Raw genomic sequence first — 15,240 nt, 5'->3', positions numbered from 1 at the left:
ACAGCCGACAACAGGTCAGAAAAAATACAGGAGGAAGGCAAAAAGTTTAGGGATGACCCTGCAAAAAGGGCCAAGTCCAACACAACCCCCTTCCAGCCAAAACGCAGGGTAGACCAATCACCACCGTGATGGTCTCCCCTGCTTGGGGCGATAGAACAAGGACCTGGCCCGCAACTGCAGGGGCAGACTCCATTTCTACGCCAATCTGAACCTATCGGACTCCCTCTGTCCATACTCTCAGGGCCCACCAAGCCAATCCATGGGGAACCCTTCTCCTCACCTGTGGACACCACCTGTGCAGCACCTAACCTTAACTGGCCCACAGGTGTGTCCCAACAGACAGGCAGCAAAATGCTACAGTGGCCACTGACAGTAGTCAGGGATGAGACCCAGGCCGTATGCCTCTCAGGGCTCTCAATCCTCTGTGGCGCCAGGGAGCGGGGGGCAGTAGCCCCAGGTGCTTGGCACCCTTTGTCCATTCTCCCCTTGTCAGGTCAGGTATGACATCCTGGCACTGACCCACCAGCCCCAGGACTGTACCCGGCGGCTGGACCCAAGACTGGGGTGGCCTCTCCCACACCCGGTCCTTCTCCTTGGGGCTCTGTACCCTCCCACCTGGAGTGGTACCCCCTTCCAGAATTGCCAGGGCACCTGGGGCAGGTGTCCTGCGCAATTCGCCCACCAGTTCAGGTGTTCTATCCTGCAACTGGGCGTCCAGGTCCGGGGGGACACCCTGAACCTGACCCTTCAACCTAGGGTCTAAACCCTTCAGTTGGGCCGGGGTCAGAGGCGAGGACTCCCTCCCTCTGCACCCCCTTCCAGAGTACTGCCCACTCCCAACTGGCGTGGTACCCCCAGAAGCAACATGGGTCAGGACACTGATTACAGTAGTCCCACCCTCCAGGTCAGACAACACCTGAACCCGGCTTCCCAACCCTGGGACCAACCCATGCGGTTGAACGCTCGCCTGGCGCACCAAGACTTCCCGGGGAGCACACATGCCCCCCCTGAGGGTGACACATAACTCATGTGTCGTGTGACAGTCTGCCTGGCGCTGATCTCCTGACCCCTGTCCATCCGACAGGGCCTGAAGATCCCCCAGGGCAGAAGTGGTGTCACCATGGTTATTCACCGGTGACGCAGCCCTTCTGGCTGGCCCCTGACCCACTGGTTCTTCCACTGGGGACTCTTTCCCCCTCTCACCCCTCAATCTTGACCTCTGCACCCTCCCAAATGGAGCGGTACTGCCAGACACCAGAACTGATGGAGGTCTGATTACAGACACTCCTAGCTCACCAGACACTAGGGGATCCCGCACGACGGGCAGCCCCTCAGGACAGACTAGGCTCCCCACCTGGGGTTCCCTCAAAGAACCATCCAAGCTCTGGGAGTGAGGTTGGGCACTACCGGGACATAACCCATTCTCACTCCTTCCCCTTACAGACAGGACGTGAGGCCCTACACCCCTCTCACTATTACAGGACCTAGCTGGGCTACTCTGCACCACTTCCACCACTCTGGGTTGGAAGATACCTGAGCAACTCCCCACAGAGTCACTCCCCAATGCCTCTCCAGACCCTCTGGAATCCACCAAAAGGTCTGCCTCCAATGTGGGCTCTCTGCGGTCAGAGAACTCACCCTCACACAGGTGTTGGCATAGCTCTGGAAAACAGGGACTTACAATATGCTCTCCCACAATTGGATCACACAGCCCCCTAGCAGGGTTAACCAAACTATCCTTCACCTTACCATCCAGTGCCTCACACACGTACTCCACACCACTCTCCTGAGACGGGCAAGACAGTATCTGACTGTCTCTGTCCCACAACCCACACTCTTCTGGGCGGTCTTCACACTCACCCACCAGGACTTCAATGTTGGGGGAACCCCTCTCCCTGTACCTCTCAGCTAGAGTCAGTAGAGTGTCCCTCCCTCCACTAGGACTATGAACCCCTGCGCCAGTTACCCTATTCCCTTCAGGGATACTGCGCATTACTGGAGCTACCTCATGCCCTTGAACCTCCTAGTGTATGTTAACCCCCTCCTTCAAGTCAGGCGCCACATCTCTGGGTGTGCGTACTACTCTCTCAGCACTGTAAAACTCAATATTGCTGCCACCAGAGGGAGAGCGGTCTAAACTCTTGATCTTGAGATTCAACTCCCTCATTTTTAGATCATGATCCATTTGGCGTTGTTGTGCCTCCAAGGCCAACTTCTGCTTCTCCATTTCCATTTGTCCTGCCAACTTTGCCATCTCCATTGCATGCGCCCTGTCTGCCAGCTCCTCTGGCGACAGGACTCTGCTGGGTTCCTCAAGGTTGTCGGGTGGAACGATGTCCCCCGCATTCCGTTGATCTCTTGACTCCTTCCAGGCTCTCAACGCCTTGGTGTACTGGACCCTCCTCTTGAATCCAGCATGGGGAACTCTGAATTTTACACTGTAGCCTTTCAATTGCTCTACCGTGTAGCCTTCCAGTCTCTCCCAATCCACCTCATCCATTCCAGAAATCACAGAGAGTGCTCTTCCAGCGGAGAGTGAGCCAGGCATGGTTGCAGTAATGGCAGATGTCTCAACAAAGTTCAACAAAAAATAAAAACCTGTGGCTGCGTTACTTGGTCTGCTCTCACTATCTGGTGATTAATAATTCACTGTATGCCAATTACAAATGCAAATCCGAAATCCCAGCCGCTGCCAACAATGTTAGACTCGGGGGTCTCTGGTTGGCGCAAGGTTGCCCTTGTGTCAAGCAGGAACCCTCTCCTCTACGTCAGGTCGCAGGATAACCCCCTTTGAATGACCCTTGCTCACCCTCTAGGTGCGTGGCGTGAGCAGCCAAGGCGATTCCTCAGGCGTTGTTGGTTAAGCACTTACAATCGCACACACAGTAAATACATCAATCCCCCCAGAAATGGACACCAGACTTGGATATATAGAAAAATACGCTTCTTTATGTAAAAATAGGTATATATATCTCAGCAGACTTATCACAAGACCAATAACGTTTTCGCTATGCCACCAGGTTGTAAAGCAGGCAAATGTTCTTTGTTCGTAGCTTCAAATAGATACTTTGCAGTCTCTTGCAAATGTCACTTGTGGTTCCAGTACTTACAGAGATCGACTCCTGTGAACGGGGAAATAAGGCGTTGCGGGCCCCGAGCCCGATACTGGAACCTCTTCCGTGATGTGGAGAGTTGGCACAGGTCGGTGCGACTCTCAGCTTGAGAAGTGGTCTTGGGTCCTCGATCAGCGGGTGTGGGCAGGTAGGCAGGCGCGGCCAGCGACCCTCAGCACGGCGGTGCAGGGGGGTCTCCACAGCGGGGGCGGCGCAGCCTGAGGTGTCCGGGGATAGCGAAGCGGGGTCACAGGGCACGGCCAGTGCAGCTGGATAACCCGGCGTAGATCACAGTCGTCGGACGGTTTCCGGCTGGAGGGGTGATAGCGCGTTCAGCGCGCTCCAGTGGCAGGCGGTGACAGGGGCGCAGGCGGCCTAGCCCGGGGACAGAGAGCGGCTCCGGACGGAGCGGGGCTCTCACGGGGTTGCGGCAGGCGAGCTCCTGAGTGTCACGGCCCTAGGAGGGGCGTTGAGGGGCGCAGTCTCTTTCCAGCGGGATGCACACACGGCTCGAATCGGAGGACGAGCAAAAGCACAGAGAACCCACTGGTCCTGGGGTTCAGTTCAGGGGGCAAGCTCAGATCAAGCCCTTGGAGAATGTTTAAAGCACAAAGCAGCAAAGTCTTTTCAGTAGTCTCTTCCTCTCCTTTCTCAAGGCAAGCAGCAGGCCAGCTCCTCTAGCGTCTTCTTCTCCTTCTAGTCGGGCAGAGGTTCTTTGTGGTAAAACAGGATTCTGATTTCTTAGGAGCCAGGCTCCTACTTTTATACCATGATTCTTTTGTTCTTTAGCGCCAGGGGGCCTGGGCCTGGCTCAGTCCAGTTCTGGAGCACTTTGTTATGGTGACTCTGCTTTTTCCTTTCAGCAGCAGGGCAGAGACATCAGCCGCCCCACAGGGGGTGGCGCCGGCTTTGTGGTGGCAGAGCACAGGTCTATTCAAGAGTCAAGGTGTACTCCTCCCACCCATCCTGGGGTCATCTCCCTACCCACCACCTGGCAGCCAGCCTGTCTCTGGGGATTCCCCAACCCTGCTCCTTACTGTTGCTAGGCAGAACACACACACACAGCAGAGGCGGACTGAAATGGTCAGGTCAGTAAATACTAACTTTCTAAAAGTAGTATTTACAAACCCAGGATATTAAAATAAACTTGACTACAAGAAGTATTTTATTATTCTGAGTTCAGGCATACTAAACTTGACATTCTACCATGCTCTCTGAGTCCACTGGGGTCACAGCGTGTAGTGACTCCAGCAGCCCATTCTGGCCTATGGAGAGCAGGTAGCCTTCAATAGTGAAGAACGAAAATGGCTGTAATTCACTACTAAGACATGCCACACACATCAGGGCATGTCTTACCTTATGCCTACAATGCACCCTGCCCTTGGGCCTACCAGAGGGGTGGCTAATATGTAGGTAAGGGAAGGTTTAGGGACTGGCAAGTGGGGGCACTTGCGCAGTCAGCGCGACGGTCCCAGACCGCGCACAGGGTCTGCGGTGGCAGACCCTAGACACATTTTACAAGGCCGCTTCCGTGGGTGGCACAACCAGTGCTGCAGGCCCACCAGCAGCATTCGCATTTACAAGCCCTGGCACTCCTGGTGCACTTTACTAGGGGCTGATAGTAAACCGAATAAGCCAAACATGGACACCAATCAATGTATACATTTTACCATAGGGAGAGCATATGCACCTTAGCACTGGTCAGCAGTGGTAAGGTGCCCAGAGTCATAAAACAGCCCACAACAGGTCAGAAAAAATACAGGAGGAAGGCAAAAAGTTTAGGGATGACCCTGCAAAAAGGGCCAAGTCCAACAGGAAGGAGTCGCAGAGCCTGGTGAGTACACAAACAACTTACGTAACATGGGGGCAATGGGGTCCACACAACATATACACCAAATGCACGCAACTTCCCCCAAGCACTCACCGCACACAACCACACTCACAAACCACGCTCATGCCACTAACGTCTCCATGCACCCTTCACAAATCAAGGCAAGGCCATGTCCAAGGCTACAACAACCACAAACACAAGACTGGATGTCCGGGAGGCTGGGAGGGTGGGCCCCACACAACACATTGTGGAAATGAGACGCAGACAACAATGCCCTCAGCCCATATGGCATATGTACATACCCATGCACAATGCACAGGGACTGGCAAACTACTGACAAGGTAGCTGACACTGGGCCCTGCTGTATGCAGCACAAGGCCCTCCTGGGACCACTGTACACTCAAACTCCAACTCCACAAGCACAGGTATCTAGCACAGGAACTCACACTCACACATCACCTGGGAGACCCAATGACAACTCACACTACACACAACAGCATGCCCGGTCACACCCCCCCCCCTAACACAAGCACACACACCCGGGGCAGGCAACGTATTTAAACACTCCCACAATGGACATGTGACACAGCTACACCAATCCAGAGCCAAATAAGCATCAGAGTCACCAATCTACAGGTCAAACACTCAGGAAAACATCCCAATATGTCCCCCGCAACATACCCATACCCAAGTGGACATTGAGAGGAATGCTAGGGACAACCAACTACCTGGAGGAACTGTGTCAACTTGAATATGTATGAAACAGATGTGGCAGGAAATACCATTGACATTGTCTCTCTCTCACACACAGGGCAATGTCGTCAATCTCCCCCCAACACTGGGGGGGAAGAATCACTGTCCCAGGCTCCGCGTGAAGACGATCCCACCGGCAGCGACGACTCTCACCACTCCGTGGATGAACCCGACCAACCTGGCTCCTCTGGTGCCCAAGCACCTGCAGCACCTGCGTCAGGTACATCTGTGCCAACCACCATCCCCATTCCTGCCACATCCCAGGACACACCCAGGAGCCCTGCTCGCACTGAACAACAGAGCCAGTCTGACCAGGAGGGACAAGGTCCTCCGGGCACCCAGGAGGAGGCAGGCAACCCTGCAAATGCCATCCCTCAGGGGATCCGTAGACCCGATGTGCCCACAAGGGCAGGCCAGGCTCAAGTGGGCAGGGGTGGTGGGAGTGGAGGCAGGCGGAGGTGCGAACCTGACCAGCCAGCTCAGGACCCCGGTATGTCACACATACGCAACATCATGGACTCATACCGGCGTGACACCAGAGGCATCGACCAAGTCGTGTCCAGACTTTCCGGGATGCAGGGGACCCTCGATGAGATTAAGAACCTGCAGGTCGAGCATCATGCCAGTCATCAACAACACCAAGGACGGATGGAGGCAAGACTGGCTGAGCTCCTGGCGGTGCACAGGGACGTGAGCCAATCACTCCGTCAGATCGCCCAAAGCCTGGCAAACCCTCCCTGTACCACCAGGCGTAGACCTGCACCAGACACAGGGAGGGACGAGGAGGAGGAGGATTCATTTGATGGAGCGTCCCTAACATCGTCAAGGCCTGCACCTGAGGGTCCCCGAAGGAAGGTGGGTCGTCCACGTAAAAGACCGTGAGAGTCAGCGGACCATCCCCATCTCCCAAGTCACCTGGCCTGGCACCTGGCCCTCTGGCGCAACAGCAGCACCTCACCCAATGACATTCTCTGCCACATGGACTTGCTGGTCACAGTCTGACCAATGATGACCAACACTGTGGTCTGGACTCTGATGACTCCAACTGACAAGGAGGCCATCTCCCCCTGTGAACTTTGGATTCTATTCCCCCAGTAGTGCACCTTAGCACATCTACCAAAAGACTCACCCCAACAAAAATAAAATCTTATTTTTCTGCACATGAGATGTTGCTGTCATTTGCCATTATTCAACGACATATGTGTGTGGAAATGTCTAACTATGCCTGAGTGTTGAACTAACCCCAGCCATCCATACCCTGAGATCAGAGTCTGGTACAGGACACACATGGGTCACAAGGTATCATACAATGTAGGCATGGAGCACAACATTCACCTGTGATGGCCTCTGGCTGCTGAGGGGGGTGCTTGCTAAACTGTGCGGAGAGACCTATTTGGGAGATTATCATCAAGGCGTAGGGGTCATGGCTCATGTGGAGGTACCCGGGGAGGGAGTCCCAGGTATGTGTGGCCAGGTGGGAGAACAATGTCCTGTATGCTGGAGTACGGTGGATGTGAAGAACGGTGCCCAGGGCAAGGTTGGATGCACGGAGATGGCCCAACGGGATCTAGGATGACAGACGTACAAGGTTGGTGTGGGGTCAGGTTTGTGGACTGCCTCCTGAGTGTGGGTGGAGAGTGTGGAGGTCATCCTGCAGCAGACAGTGATCCATTGCAGCTATCTATGCTGGACGGTGAGGTGGCTGGGGCGCAGGGTGTTGAAGCTGAGGTTGGTCTGTCTTTACTTGGAGTGGATCCACCTGTGGATCAAGTGCATAATGCAGAGGGCATTGCAGCTAGAGGTACAGATGCTGTTGACTAGCATGGCATATGTGAGCCAGCCAAACATGATGCACACCATCTTGTGTGTGTGGCCACTGGGTGCTTGTGCAGGGCCCGCAGCAGCAGGCGCCATCTCCCTTCAATATGCCACATTTTGCACACAAAGACTAGGATGTCAGAAGGACAACTGCAACAGGCGCGGGTGTAAAGTAAGGAGTGTCCAGTGTCACATGGCACACCCAGCGACAATGCATGCATAATCACCAAAGAGCCATTACACCGGATCAGGAAACTGAAGGCCGACTTGCGCACAGGAGACACACCCTCAGCAGCTGTTGGTGGCCCATTGTGTGGTTGACCTAGCAAAAACAACATACACGACCATGTACTACATGCCCAATCGGGAGCCTAATCCATGAGCAACTGCATGCATGTCGCTAAACTACACATGGACTCCTATGCATTCTCTACAACAAGTATGCCAGATATGCCGCATGCTAAGTGGCAAGAGACCTGCATTGACAGAGATGAGGCACCTTGGAGTGTTACGAACACCTTTATTACTCAGCCTCACAATAATGGAAATGCAACCATTGGAACAGACTCACAGGTCAATTGGCTGAACATGTGTGACCTACACTGGACACCCCCTTCAACACACAGATGTGGTAAATCCTACAGAGCTGGCACACAAGTGAAGGGGTTGAGCCTAACCCCCCTTGCTGCACACGGAGAGTGTGCAATTCCCCATTGAGGCTGTCATGGGGATGTCCCACACCATGTCCACAATTAGCATCCCATATGTTCCTGAGGGACATTATACACACATTGATGCCTTCATCAGAATCCACAATCCATGACAGATGACTGTCAGGAAGGGTGACTATCAATTCATGGGAGCCATGCAACACGTCATGTGGCCCATGGTGAGTCGACATGTATGCATGGTAACACAACATGCACAGGAGCAGTCCCCACAAATCACAAACACGTACCACCCACAAAACGCCTTGCTGCACTCCTTACCCCAAATGAATGTTCACCATGTCTGTGCATGTCACTCTGATCCAGCACACGTTGCAATACTCATGAGGAATAGCAGGACGGCAATGATGACATGAGCAGACGACAGCCGCAGGAACCTGGGGAGGACAGACACACAAGTCAGCTAAGAGCTAGTAATCCGCAGACATGTACATGTACTCTACAGGAATGATGCCGTCACCATGCTATTAATGATTTTGGTGTTCCTGCAAAAATGTGTGGATTGACATCATCACTTGAATGACACATCTGAACACACCTCCAGCACACAGTTAGCTCGACACACACATTGCAACACATGCCACACAAGGCTCTAAGCGTGCACACTCAGACACAGGGACTCACCATCATGAGAAGAAGTTGCGGATAAGCTGACTCCGGATGTCCTCATCCTCATCCTCCTCCTCATCCTCACTTGCCCCGTGGCCAAGCCCTTCATCCTCCATGGGTGGATGATCCTGCTCATCGGGATCCAGGATGAGTGGCACGGCCTTCTCCACTACCATGTTGTGCAGCATGCAGCACACAAGGAAGATTTTGCAGACCTTCACCGGGGCATATGGGAGGGCGCCGCCGGTCTTGTGGAGGCACTGGAATCTGCTCTTCAGGAGGCCAAACGTCCTCTCAATAACGCGCCTCGTCTGCCCATGGGTGTCGTTGTACCGGTGTTCTGCGGCAGTTCTGGGGTTGCGGAGAGGCGTCATCAGCCATGGCATGTTGGGATAGCCAGAGTCCCCTACATGGAAACATCATGGGCAGAAGTGGGTCAGGAGAAGCAGTAAGATATTGAGATACCGCAAAACACTGGACTAACAGAGTATACCCACCAACAAGACATGCACGTTTGTTGCGCAGCTGCAGCATCATTTCAGGCACCCTGCTACGCCTCATGATGTAGGCATCGTGTGCTGATCCTGGAAAACGGGCACAGACATGGGATATCAGCATGTTAGCAAGACATACCACAAGGGCATTGATGGAGTGGTAATGCTTGCGGTTACGAAAGGCTACCTCCTGTGCCTGTGGTGGTACCAAAGCCACATGTGTCCCATCAATGGCCCCAATGACATGGGGCATCCCTCCCAGGGCATAGAACTCACCCTTGACACCTGTCAACTGCTCACGAGTTGGAAAATGTATAAATTCATCCAGGTGTAACAACATGGCCTCTAAAACATCATGCAGGACACAGCTTAACATGGTCTGGGACATGCCACCTACATCAGCTATGGTCAATTGAAACGTACCCGTGGCAAAGAAATGTAGGGCTGCCATCACCTTCATCTTGGGTGTCAGTGCAGTAGGATACCTGTGTAGCGGTTGGAGGTGTGGTGCCAGCCTTGCGGTCAAGTTGTCAATCAACGGTTGTGAGAAGCGGTAGCGGCGTATACAGTCACGTTCCCTCATGGCAGCCAAGTCTGGCATTGGTCGGGGGAGAGGCGGTGCCCTGCAGAAATTTGGAAGGAATAACGAAGATTGAGTACATCACTACACAAATGTCAATGAACAGAGCACATCCCCAACAGCTAATACACATATGCTACATACAGAGTCTGTTTTGTGCAATGCATCCAGGCCACGTATGGCAGCCAGGTGATACTCCTACCAAGTGTCAGCTACACACGTGGGTGCTCAAGGTCAACACGACATGCCATGAAACTAGCTGTGGGCCAGTGTAAGTGAAAAGCCAGACGCATTACAGGAGTGACAGACATCCACATATCAGCATTTGAAGGATGTCATCTCATACAGACAGCTGGCGGGAGTCTAGACGCACAGGTCACATGTAATCTTGAAAAGGACAGACAACACACATTACCATGAAGGCGTACATGTCAAAAACTGATGACACAGGCATTGAGAGTATGCAGATATTGCCTCATGTCAGGGAGTCATCTTCGAACCATCATGACACATGTAACGTTTGAGTCCACATGTGGCATGGTGTGCGTATATGTGTGTCATGCACATATGCACACAGACACATGTTGGATGCTGCAACAGCAGATGGATTTGACGGAACACCAACGGAAATCTCATGGGAACACATGACACACACTTGACATATAGTCACATCGTGGCACGCTGGGAGTCACATGTGAGGTGTAATTATCCGTGTACCTGGCATCAGGGGACATTTGCGGGTGTTGCTGACTGTGCCATACCAGTGATGCAGTGCTTGACACGTGTGTCCTACATGCACACATGTGCAAAGTGTGAATGGAAAGTGTGCCACGTAGTGCCCCATCACACATGACATGTGTAAACAGCTCATCACACATCTATTGTTCCACAACATGAGGAGACATGTGCCACATCACTGCCTGACACACCTAGGCCCTGCACATGAAGGACTGCACTGACAATGACTTGATGTGCAGCCTTGTGCGAGTCTGACGCCTCCATTCCTTTCATGTGCACCTCCTATCACCAGTGTAAGCTGTGAAAGGCAGTACACACGCTCTGAGGGCGTGTGTAAGGCCCGTACTCACACGTGTACGGGCCGTACACGCGTGAGTACGTGCCTATCACTAGGACCTACGGTACCCCCAACTATAGTGATACGGGCCACACTCACGCGTGTACGGGCTGTACATGCGTGAGTACGTGCCTATCACTAGGACCTATGGTACCCCCAACTATAGTGATACGGGCCGTACTCACGCATGTACGGGCCGTACACGCGTGAGTACGTGCCTATCACTAGGACCTACGGTACCCCCAACTGTAGTCATAAGGGCCGTACTCACACGTGTATGGGCCATACACGCGTGAGTACGTGCCTATCACTAGGACCTACGGTACCCTCAACTATAGTGATACGGGCCGTACTCACGCGTGTACGGGCCGTCACTGGTGTCTGTTTAAAGGGATTGGAGGAAACGTAGGATGCAAATGAGTCTGACCAATCACTCTGTCCTCCTGTAAATGAAATAGGCCAGCAAGGCAGATATAAGGCAGCCAGAACCCATGAGAGGGCACTTGCCTGCACAACATGTCGGTCGATACCACTGCTGCTGTATTGTCTCCCTCTGGCACCATGTCAAGGACCGTGGAGAGGGCTCAGCCTTTCACCCAGGAGGAGAACGAGGCCCTGCTGGATGTGATCCTCCCACAGTACCCCATGCTGTATGGTCGACCAGGGGAGCAGGTGAGTGCTGACTCCACTACCTTTGCCTGTGCACCTTTCTTGTGTCTGTCACTTCTGGCATTGTGGCCAGGTGTGACAGACATGCAATGTTGGTTGGAGTGGGTCCCAGGGAGGGGGGGGCTTATGTCTCTCATGCAGGGCTTGATGTAGTTCATGTGTGCACTCCTCACTTGCATTGTGCTTACTGTGACATTCACTGCATAGTGCATGGCACATTCCGCCAGCCTAATCCTCTTGGGCATTCTTGTTCTATTGTCCTGCGGTGATTCAGTCGTCACCCCGGTGTGACAGGTTTTCATTCAAGAAGGTTCAGCACCGTTCAAAAATAGTCAATAAGTGTTCAAAGAAATGTTCAAGACGTCAGTCATTTTCTTGAGAAGATTCTCTTTTTTTATTGTGCAATCACATGGAAATGAAGAGTCATATTCACATTTGACATGAAGGATCTTAGCCGACGCATTTCGTCTCTTACAAGGAGACTTCTTCAGGGCTTTCTTTTAACATTTGACTGATGCAGACTGCAAGTTATTTGAAAATAGAGCCAGTAATCCAGGTTTTTCACGCAATTCAAGGACAATCCACCAAATGAGTATCTGAAAGGGTATGATAGCCCGCGTCTTCTGGTCTCGTTCTTTACAATTACCCCGGTGTGACAGGTGACTGCACCCACAGATGTGTGTGAGAGTTGAGTGGAGCTGTGGTGAGAGTGGTGAGAGTGTCCAAATGATGTGTACGCCCCCTGGACATTGATGTGTGTGAATGTTCCTTGTCATGTGGGTGAGTGTCCATGTGGAGTGTTGCACCACAACTGCATGGAGGAGGCAACTGCTCAATCCATATGATGTGTGAAGTAAGCCGTGCTGTGTGTCTGACTTGCTGAGGTAGCCCCACACCTGTGACCCCCCCCCCTGGCAAGTGGCACATGTGCAGAGTGAGGTGTGCATCCGTAGTTGGCAATGGCAGGTGATTGATGTGTGCCTGTGTGTGTCTGTGTACTCTGCTGAGGTTTTGTCAGTGGCCTGGGGCATGTGACTGATTTTCGGTGCTGTCCATCAGCCTTCTGTTGCTTGGGATGCACAGTGTGTGCCATGATCAGGGATTGTTTCGCACCCCTCATGCCACCTGTGCACTTACTATGCCATGTTGTACATTGGTGCACCCACAGTGGAAAAAGTCCCTATGACTAAGGTGCTATTACTTGCCAGCATACTATGCCCTGTTCAACAGATCAAAGATGTTCAAATGTGTGTCTCTGTGACATGGTGCAGGTGTAGTGATGTTGTCCCACTTTGTCATCCACACAGGTATCCACCTACCACAAGGGGAAGATCTGGAAGGATGCCGTCAAGGCCGTGCAATCGGTGGAGGGTCGCAGGCGGCGCCTGCCACAAGTGAGGAAGAGATGGCAGGACATCTGGTGCCTGACCCGGAGGATCGCCCGGGTCATGCTGAAGGAGGAGGAGCCTTGCAAGCATGGCGGGCGCCGGCGCCTGACCCACCAGATGCGGCGTGTCCTGGTGGTGGTCTTCCCTGACCTGGATAGGCGGATACGGGAGTTACAGCAGCAGGAAGGGGGTAGGTACATGTGTGTTTGTTGTGTGTCGCCAGCTTTTTGATCTGCTCAGTCGCCTGGATACACTGCCAGGCTATATATGTGCAGTGCATATCCAGTTCCCCAAAGTTAACCTGTGCTGTTCTTCCTCCCTTCCCCTCCTTGACATGTGTTACCTGGTCTGTGTGCCATCACTATTGCACGTGGTCATCTAGGCTGCCAGTTTATCAAGGTGCACACTGCTTTCAGCATCATGTGTGGGGGTGGTCTGCCTGTGCCCTGTCCTGTTTGGTCATTTTGGGGTGCTTAATTGTTGGCACTGATGCTGAGTCTCAACATAGGAGTGTGAGGGTTCAAATGAACAGACTTGCAGCATGCATTACCAATGTTGTGGCCTCAGACATGATGTGCATGAGTGGGACATATGCTTAGTGCCGGGACGGTTGCTCCTGCGACAGTCAGCTCATTCCAGGACCATGGAGCAGTGTGCACACTACAGTCCCCTGACACAGCCTGCCCTCCTACTCATGTGTGTCATCCAACACTGTGCACATTCACTGTGGGTACATCATGGCTCTGCCTCTGTGGCATTGTTCCCTGGCCTAGGTTGTATTTTTCACATGTGTGATACATTTGTCCACTGGACAGGGATACACGAGTTTGCTTGTGCATACTCACCCTGGGCAGTGCCTGTGTGGCTATTCACAACAATCTGTTGATGTTTGTTTCAGACCAATATGTTTTGCCAGCTCTACAAGGTGATGTTGTGTTAATGAAGCTAGTTTCCAAGCACAGTTATTGTAACCCTGAATAAAAGGTGTCACTTCTTGATCGGTATCAGTCACATTGACTCAGGTATGGGTGGGTGTGTGCGGGAGGGGCGTACATGTTCAACCCTGATGTTTCATTGCCAGTTCTGACTTGTGTGTGATGAGTCGTAGTACAGACAGTCATCGTGCAGTGCCCCCGTGATGTTGGCCAGTGCTTAATGTTCGTGCGTCATTGCCAGTGTCAGTTTTTGACAATCATGTATCCTGGTTGTACATTTTTGGCACCTGTGTGTGGTTCAGATGCTACACAGTTGTGACTTTGTGTGCTGACATCTGTGGGTACATTCTGGCTTGCCATGAGGGGGAACCCACAGTACAGCTAGGATTTTTTGCTACACAATTGCAGGCCCATTAGCCTATGCATTGTCCTGGGTGTGGACATGTGTGCCAGTCCAGATGACAGTCAGTAGGTCATATGTGTAGCCAACTGTGTGATCAGGTGACGGATAGCCATGGGACAAATGACATGATTCAAGTTGTTACACAGAGAAAATGTCCATTGGCACTCACTACACCTGTCAACATGTCTCAATGTTTCATATGCGTGACCTTGTTGTTTTGTTGTGAAGGACAATGATGTGCCTGCATGCCAGATGTCTCCCAAGGAAGTGCACAAGACACCACCTTTACACTTTCCAGGGCCACGCTGGCACATTTTACAGTAAGGCACAGTTTGAACAAAACTTGTTTGGAGTTCATACATATACATCTTCCCACAGTGTGCTAGCAATTGGGTTCGTCCTTGGTTGTTGCTGATACCAACTTACAAGTGTCAAGTCATCCAGACCACCCTGGTGCCATGTATATGTACTTACTGATACGCCATTTCTGCCTAACTGTGGCTGATTTGAATGAGTCTGGCAGCTCAGACAATGACTGTGTACATGTAGTTTGGTGTGCACCTCCTTGTGTGACTTCTGCTATACAGCCACATGTGTGTTGTGTTCACAGAGTGCCACATTCACACATGCTAGACATGTCCATTATGTAAAGGGTTGTGAATCTCCAGGAGTCACAATGTATTGCTTTGGGGTGTCAAAAGTACTCACAGGTCTCTGAGTGTGGGGACACCTTCTGCATTGGCATGTGGTCTTTGGCCTTCGTTGCAACAATACTGTTTGTTTCACAGTGAACAAGAGGTGGCATGCCTTCAGAGTCTCGCTGTGCTCAACTGATCCCAGACAC

The 15,240-nt window shown here is 52.4% G+C and overlaps 1 protein-coding gene across 3 annotated transcripts in view; it reads left to right on the top strand.

The window, feature by feature from the left end:
• Positions 1–15,240, top strand: part of CLCF1 (cardiotrophin like cytokine factor 1) — a 1,327,966-nt gene that overhangs the window by 1,039,504 nt on the left and 273,222 nt on the right. Inside the window, exon 3 of one of the 3 annotated variants that reach the window (XM_085651627.1) lies at positions 5,756–6,426. The exons of the other annotated variants lie outside the window; for them this stretch is intronic. Coding sequence (XP_085507753.1) covers positions 5,756–6,391 — 636 coding nt within the window. The 3' untranslated portion in view covers positions 6,392–6,426. Of the gene's footprint in view, positions 1–5,755; positions 6,427–15,240 lie in introns of those variants that run through there. 3 annotated transcript variants of the gene reach the window in all.

This window comes from Triturus cristatus, chromosome 4_1 (assembly GCF_964204655.1).
Source record: "Triturus cristatus chromosome 4_1, aTriCri1.1, whole genome shotgun sequence".
NCBI lineage: Eukaryota > Metazoa > Chordata > Amphibia > Caudata > Salamandridae > Triturus > Triturus cristatus.
The sequence above is the reverse complement of the archived record's forward strand: the minus strand, read 5'-3'. Positions and strand labels throughout refer to the sequence as shown.